The sequence below is a fragment of the Drosophila bipectinata genome, chromosome XL (genome assembly GCF_030179905.1).
Source record: "Drosophila bipectinata strain 14024-0381.07 chromosome XL, DbipHiC1v2, whole genome shotgun sequence".
Lineage (NCBI taxonomy): Eukaryota > Metazoa > Arthropoda > Insecta > Diptera > Drosophilidae > Drosophila > Drosophila bipectinata.
In genome coordinates, this window is record NC_091734.1 from 11,285,094 (window position 1) to 11,293,703 (window position 8,610).

The window sequence follows — 8,610 nt, forward strand, 5'->3', positions numbered from 1 at the left end:
AAATTTTATTAGACTTTAATTAATATTTATAAGATATAAAAATTTATATATGTTCAATATTAAATATTTCATAAGGACTTAAAGTAAGAGTTATAGAGAAGAGAGATTTATTTTCAAGCAAAAATGGGGGAATATGTAAATAGTAGTCCTAAGGAAATCTTATACCATAAAAAAAAAAAATTAAACAAATGAAAAATATTTTATTAGTAAAAATAAAATAAATCTCGCATTTTTAATAACTATATTACTCGCAGTCAAGCTATAATTTATGCCCTAATCTTCTCTTCTTCCAATCTTGTCCCATTTTAAGTAACTTAATAATTTATAAATAAATCAGTCCAAGTTTACCAATCACTAAACCATGTAATATGGCACTTGAGCCAAGTTCTTTTTTTTTTGGCCAGAAGTTCAGTTTTGGCCGCAAAACTTGGCCAAGATAATCAGAAAAGTTTTCGTCTTCATGCGGGGACTTGTGTGTCATAACATTGCAATTGATTTCTTAGCTGTATTGGGGAAATGTAATTAGATTTGACCAGTTGCCCCAAAACATGAAAAATATATACAACAAATCTAGTCGAATAGTGAAGAACTGCTAGTTTTTTTTCTTTGGCAAAATATATATTTTTCAATCTGGATTTATTTCCATTTCTTGGTTGCAAGTTTCGTTTTTTTGGCGAAAATTGAAATTGCAAAAGTCGTGCGGCAAGAAAAAGGAAAAGCTCCAGCCTCGACTTCGGCAACTTGATATTTTATTCGAATGCAAAGGCCAAATCCCACATAATGCATCTGCAAATAGGGACAAACAAGCGGAGGACCCGCAGATCCTGATCCCAACAAACATTCCTACATGTTCGGCTGTCTGTTTTTCCGGACAAACGAGAAAAAAATCAAATAAAATAAAAGACGAGAGGAAACCCCGTTGGGTTTTGGGGTTTCTGGTTTACGGATGGGATGGTCTTGAGCGGGAGTTACTACTGATGCTGCATGCTAAAGGATTTTCTTGTCTATTTTGGCGGGATTATGGCCGCCACTCGTCCGCCATGTCCTGGATCCTGTATCCCGCAGCCTGGACTCGTGAGTCGAGCCTGTGGCAAATGGCAACATATTTTGGTCTTATGTAGGCAGTAATTGACTGCCACTGGTTTTATTTCAAGATTAAAAAAGGTTGTACCTCAAGAATCTACTAATTAGCAATATAAAGGTAAATTTATAGAACAAACTTACTGTATTTCAAGTTATATATCTTAAACCTAATTAAATAATCAGCAAAAGTAAGCCTTCTGTATTGTCATAGCCTTTCAAGTTCTTTAAAAAATTATCATTTATTATAAAAACAATTTAACATTCAAAACATAATAAATACATACATAATTTAACCTAGGACTATTGCCAATAAATGCTATAATGCTATCAATATAAGTACTCAAGTAATTAGTAAATAGTTACTCTTTTTATAATATATTTACTTATTTTTTCCCATGTTTGCTGCGAAGAGGTCGATTTTTGTTATATCCTTGTTACTTGGCCGCTGGGCTTTTTTCAGACAGCTGCCTACGCGCTCTGGAAACTTGGCTCAGTTCGGTTCAAGCCTTGTTTCAGACCAAGAACAACTTTGTAGCTGCGATGATGAGCCAGGGGGAGCTATAAAGTATTTGCCGAAAATAGCTTGGAACATTTTCATACTCTCCAGTGAAGAGGGTCCATGTGGTAGGACGTCTGTGGAAGTAAATGTGGATTATTTTGGCCAAAAAATTATATTTAAAACGTCAATCAAGCCTTATCCACTTCATACTTATTTGAAACCTGAAAATAAAGTCTAAAAATTACAAGTAAGTGTGAAAAAAGTATAGACTTGAAGACCTGATGTCTTGGCATTCATAAACTTGTGTTGCCGAAAATCTACTCCTTGGGAATGGACGGATTTTCTGGTGAAGGGACGAGGCTAAGTCTGGGCCAAAGTTGTGTTGCCATTTTCGCTGAAACTGGCGTAACTGGCGAACTGGCAAAGTCGACTCCTTTGGCATAGTTTCTGGGATGTGGCCGGGTTGGTAGTTGCACCGCAAGTATCTGTTGCAACAAAAGCCAAGACAACTATGCCCTGGTCTTTGCTCCATTCCAAGCAGCTAGCAGCCAGCATCCAGCATCCGGCAGCCAACCCATCGTATTGCCAGGTGAAACTTCTCCAGGACCTGGCTACCAAAAACTAAGCCCCAAAACGTCGCTTGACATGGCCGCAAAAATCTGTCATCTTCTCAGCCAACTTCATTGCGCCTTTTGCCGTGTTTTCGAGCCAATGCCTGCCGGTGGATACCAAATAGTTGTGTTGCCTGCTGTTGTCGGACGAATTACACAAATTGAGTGAAAGCCACAGGACACCTGAAAATTATGCAAACAAGGGAATTTTATGCTTAATTTACTTTCAAACGGAATGCCATTGGCTGTGGGATTAGAATTCTTGAAGAACTGCAATAAAGTATTGTAATTTTAGTATCATTTTAAAGCAATTACTTGTTTCTTGGAAGGCATTCATTATACGAATTTCAATATTTACAATCTTGCATCTTTAAAAGTTTATGGAATTGAAAATTTAAATCTTAAGTAGTCAAATAATTTTAGTCAAGTTTTTAACAAGTTTTTGGGTCTAATTTTTAAACTAATATTAGTGAAGTTTAAAATTTGCTCAAAAAAGGATTAGACAAAACGGCTATTTAGGATTTATGAACAAGTGAACCCATTTACTAATATTTAATAAGCTAATACGGACAAGACAAAATTCAATCTTTATCCTTTGCCAAGAAAAATAGTTCCTAATTAAAAAATTTCATACAAAACCATATACTTAATCTTAACTATTACCTTTTCCATTTGTTATTTATCTTTCTGTTTTATTGCAGTTTAAATGTGCAAGCTTCTACCAAAGCCCGTCATAATATTTATATTACAGAAATTTCCCAGCTTAATCCGCTCCATTTAATGCTTACATATAAACATATTTATGTATATGATGTACATATATGTATATATTTATGGGAGAATATTCAGAGAGAGCTTAAAAATGAAACACGGCTTATAGACGGCTTAGCACACCAGCTCGCCAAGCTCGGGTTCGGGTTCGGGTTGGAGCATTTTGTATTTGTTTTTTGGTGCTGGAGTCTCCATTAAAACGATGCCACACAAATTAGACTATAAATCGGCGCCAAAGTCCCGAAAAGCGTCGAAAATCTGGGCAAATCCTCTCAGGACCAACCTCTCCTCGGGCATCTCGGCATCCTGCCCTCCTGGCGTGCATATTGAAAGCGACAGACGTTTTAATTTAATTAAAAGCCAAAATGCCGGCCAACAATTTTGGCCAAATTCGTGGCGACCATACGGCGTAGGTACGTGTTTCATATTTCCAGCCATGAAATATGCACGTATGTACATACATACATATATGGATTTCCAAATCAGCCAGTGCCATTGCTCCGAGGTCTAAAAACGGAATAAATACATATATATATATATGTACACACATGTTAATGGACGGTACCGGAAACCGCGAAAACCACACACCGGAAAACTAAACACGGCCGGTAAGGACCGCATTTGAATGAACATGGCCAACTAACAACTAACCTGGCTTTGAAGGAGTGGCGCTGCCTCTGGATCATGGCCTAAAATACAGCTAAACTTTGGTATAATTTCAATAAAACTGAGATTGTTTGTAAATAAAGCTTATGTTTATAATGTGACCAGATTCAAAATAGCGAGAGGATCAGTGTTGTGTAACACAGATATTTCGGAAATTGGATTTTAAGGTTTTTTATAAATTTTTTAGGTAATTAAAGTCTGTTTTAGTCTGGTAATTAAAGTCTGAAATAAACGGAAATTAAAAATGTTACAGGTTTAGTTAAGAAAATTAAATTTATAGCCATAAAGAAGCCACAGTAGCAGCTCATTCCGTAGGGATTCTGCCAGGCCTTATGATAAAATTAGGTGAGTGGGATTCTGCCAACTCGTTAGCGCTTAGCCAGCCAAACCATAAGGCCAATATCAATGTTGACGTTAATTTGGGACTCATCCAGGCTTGGACAGGTTTTTCTAACGAAGTGAAAGTGCCTCTGAAAGGGACTGTTATATTTTTTGTTTAGATAATTGATATCAAGGCTTAGTTAAGTGAATTTGGGTTCATCTTTTTTCAAATCTCTTTAATACTTTTTATTTGCCAAATTGAATTAGTTTATTTTTAAGTTTTTTGTTTACTTTTAAGGTCCCACTAATACCTTAAATATTTTTCATTAAAAACGGTTATTAGTGAGGAGATGCGTGACATGCTTAGTTGAGGGTTGCCACTAAGCACGCGAATCCATTCTTCGATTTTTAGCTGAATATATACTTTGAATTATTTTTTATTAGCTAAATTAAAGCTAGACCCTTTTACTTATTTAAAATAAGACATATTTTGGTGGGAGGTTGGGTTGAGGCAAATGATTATCTTGTTAGCTGAAAAGCCGCAGCAAAACGGTGTCCGATTCAGGTTGCCAAGATTTATTTATCTATTGTGTTCTCCTTGGGGCTTATTTTTATTATTCGTTTTGTCCAGAAAGTGGAAAAGAGAATAATAAACATATATATGTATATATATAAATAATTTTTCCAGCCAAGTCATTAACGTTATCGGGCCAAAAAATAGTGAAACGAAAAAGGGAAATATTGCAGATTCCCACCAGGCCCATATTCATAATAGCCTGGTTCATTAGAGCACCCCATTTGGCTGCAAGTCGTTTGCATTTTCATAGCGGCAAGAAATATTCACATTTTCTAGCTTTATGCCAAATGGAAACTTAATGGCATTTTCAACTCTACCTCTCTCCCATCCCTACTCTTATTCCCATTTCCGCTCGTGTCATCGTAACAGTTTGCCCACCTCTAGAAGGCGAAGCTTCCTTTCCCGCGTGACTTTTGGCTGAAATAGTGTTTCTGGTGGCAACTTTTTCATCTTAAAACATCTAGTTTAGTTTATTTGAAGATCAGTGAAATAATCATAAACCTGAAAGAATATTGTTTATTCTATAAGTGCTCGCTTAAAGTTTCGGGTTGTTTTTTACTGAATTCGTGGAAACAAAGATTTTTGTTTGGCATCTGATTTTGCCGGCAAGAGGTAAGTTTCCATTATTACATTCATTTAACCAGTTTTATTTTTATTTGAGTGCTTAATCGTATTTAATTATATACGTTCTTCAATTTATTCGGTAATTAATATAAGAAACATTTGTGATGTGTGTTTTTTCCTTGTTTGTTTCAAGTGTCGCGTTGCTTCTGAGAAAATAAAAAGTTTATGAATCTTTTGCCTGCTTTCTAGAATTCATACGTTGCGTCTGCGCATTGGAGTTTTTTAGTTTTCGCACAGATTTTTTCGACTTTTAACCTTCTAAACGTGGTCAGATTGGTTCGGTTGGGAACAATAACCGCGCATGCGCGAAGTTTTCTAAGTACTTTTCTATGTACATACATATTTTTGACAACTTTAGCTAACAACTTTCTAAACGTGCCATTCCCTAACCTAAAAAATTGGTTTTTTCGCACTTCAAGAAAAAGAAAGTTAAAATTATAAATTTTGATAGCTTGTTTTCAGATCTTGTGGTTAACATAAAAGTGTCTGCGCAATAAATAATATTTAGCTTAACAGTTTTTTAGCAACACATATGTATGTATGTATATATGTTTATCATCTGCTTCGTGTTCGCGCCAATTTGACAAAAAAAAAATGCTGTGCTTGGTATTTATTATTTTGGAACATCTAATAACGCAATGCTGCGACTTGGTACATTCGATTTTTTGGGTGTACAACCTCCTCCTTTAAGTGTGCCATTTTCTAACATAAACATTGTTTGAATTATAATTTAAAATGTTTTATATTTCTTTTTCAATTTCTTTTTAGGATCATGTCGGACCGTGGTCAGAAAATGAACATTGACGACATGTCGACGGATAAGCTCAAGCCACCAGAACGACCCAAACGCATCGGCTCGGCACCGACTAACAATCCACCACGATCCGGAGCACACATGCGACGTCTATTTACTAGTCCGGAACCCGATTCCTCGGATTCTGACAATGAAAATTTGGCAGCCAACTTGGTACCCACTAGTCCGATTCCGCGGAGTGCCTGGTTGACGAATCCGCGGGTTAATAGATTCCTTTCTTATGGAAATTGTAAGTATATATATAACTTCCTTATTATAATATATTTTCCTAACACATCCAATTATCAGCATCGTTCAAACCTATAAAAGCTTCCGCCTCAGAGAAATCCTCGGCCCAGGTCCAGAAACCTGTCCCGATTCGTTCATCTAATGGCTGCAAGCCGGGTTCAGGATTCAATAACAAAAATGCTAGTTTGGACACCGAGCCATCGACTTCATCGGGACGCAGACATCCTAGCACTAGTCGCATTAATCCTCGGCGGATTGTCAACGATGCAGAAACCCAGACAGGCGATATGATGACCAACGCCGAAACACAAGTGTCACAATGCGATTTCGATGCAGGTAAGTGGTTGCCTTGTGATCTCTCCGTCTTTACCAAGATGCCCAGTTTCCTTTTGCAAAAAGTTGCCAGACTAGATAAGACTAGACGAATTTATAAACCCATTTTTCCAGCCGCATCGTCGGATGACTCTATGACGGCTTTGGACTCGATGTCTCCGAGATCTTTTTCTGGGTTCGAATTTTACCATAAATTTAATGAACTTCCTAAAGAGGAGAACGATGAAACCCCTAGACGCATGTCTGTGGATACGGCTCCAGAGCTAGCGGAAGCTCCTATTACTTTGAACGAATTTGTAGGAACTCCTGCCACTACTATTGAAGGTAATATAAAGTCGACCCATGTCATGATCTTGTAAATAAACTGGTTCTTCCTTAGGGTCAATGCCTCCCCAGCCTTCCTCAAATCTGGTCAGTAGCATCTTCGTGGAAGCCCCAGGCCCCGCCAGCATTACTGATTCTTCCTTGGGGTCAGTGATACGTGGCCCCCAGCCTTCCTCAAATCTGGTCAGTAGCATCTTCGTGGAAGCCCCAGGCCCCGCCAGCATTACTGATTCTTCCTTAGGGTCAGTGCATCGCGGCTCACAGCCTTCTTCAAATCTGGTCAGTAGCATCTTCGTGGAAGCCCCAGGCCCCGCCAGCATTACTGATTCTTCCTTGGGGTCAGTGATTCGTGGCCCCCAGCCTTCCTCAAATCTGGTCAGCAGCATCTTCGTGGAAGCCCCAGGCCCCGCCAGCATTACTGATTCTTCCTTAGGGTCAGTGCATCGCGGCTCACAGCCTTCTTCAAATCTGATCAGTAGCATCTTTGTGGAAGATGGCTCGGCCAGCATTGGGTCCAATCAGCGCAATCAGCTAGCCATTACCTATCCGGCTCCCAAGAAGCGGCGCATCGAAACGAGTGAAGCCAGTGGCAGTGGTGCTGGGGGCAGTGGGGCTGGAGGCGGAAATTCTCAAGGCGAAGGTCCTGGATGCAGTGGTGCTTTAACGTTTGGCGGCAGTAGTTCTGGAGATAATGGGGCTGCAGGTGCTGAAGTCCGTCTTACTAGAAGTTGTATTTTGATGGAATCTTATGATGGAGGTAATGGTCCTGCAGGCAGTGATGCTGGAATCAGTGGTGCTGGAGGCCGTTGTCCTAATGGCATTATTTGGAGTATTTTGGAAAAAGGTGGTGAAGGCGGAAGCTCCAAAGCCTTTACCTGTGGCGGCCGTGGTACTGGAGCCGGAGGTCCTGAAGGAGGAGATCCTGAAGGTAGTGGAGGAGGAGAGGCTGTCGTCGTAGGTACTGGAGGCGGTGGTCCCGTTCTTGGAGGCTTCAGCTTTGCAGGCATTGTTGTTGGAGGCAATGGTGCTGCAGGGAATAGGAGCATTCTTTGGATAAAAAAAGGAAATGGAGGCGAAGGTCTCGGAGGCAATGGTGCTGGAAACAGTGAAGCTGGAGGCCATGTTCCTCAAGGTGAAAATGCTGTAGGTGCTACAAACAGTGGTCCTGGTCCTGGAGGGCCTGGAGACTTAAGCTTTGGAGGAACTATTCCTGTCTGGATAAAACAAGAAACTGGAGGAGACGGTGGAGCTGGAGGTCATGTTTTTGAAGGTGACAATTCTGCAGTTCCTGATGACGGTGGTCCTGGGCCTAGAGGCTTAAGCTTTGGAGGCATTGTTACTTTAGAGATTACTGGAAACGATGGCACTGGAGGTTTGGGAGACAGTGGTACTGAGACCAGAGACTTAAGCTTCGGAGGCAGTAGTCCTCAAGACAATGGTCCTGGGCCTGAAGGATTTTATTATGAAGAGAGCAATCCTGAACGCCTTGATCCTGATGACTTTGGTGTTACCCCTGGCATTGCCCGTCCTTGTCGGAATCCGGCATGCCCCAATAGCTACGATAGCGACGAGGAGTTGAGTGTTTAATTTTGCAACCAAATATCCGTTTGCCACTTTTTTTTTCTTTAATAATTAAGCAACGCTCTCATCACATTTCAACATTAGAATTAGTATGGTTTTGGAAAGAAATCTTTCCAATTAATTCCATGTAACGCACACATTGAAGTGTTTTTTGTTTTTCTTTTTTATCAAGACATCA

At 39.5% G+C, this 8,610-nt stretch overlaps 1 protein-coding gene across 1 annotated transcript; it reads left to right on the forward strand.

Moving 5' to 3' along the window:
* The first annotated feature begins 5,211 nt into the window (after nucleotides 1-5,211).
* Nucleotides 5,212-8,610, forward strand: LOC108134352 (uncharacterized). Its single transcript, XM_070278156.1, has 5 exons — nucleotides 5,212-5,231; nucleotides 5,921-6,195; nucleotides 6,255-6,530; nucleotides 6,642-6,851; nucleotides 6,907-8,610. Exons 2-5 carry the CDS (start codon nucleotides 5,925-5,927, stop codon nucleotides 8,436-8,438), a joined length of 2,289 nt encoding a protein of 762 aa, XP_070134257.1. The 5' UTR covers nucleotides 5,212-5,231; nucleotides 5,921-5,924; the 3' UTR covers nucleotides 8,439-8,610.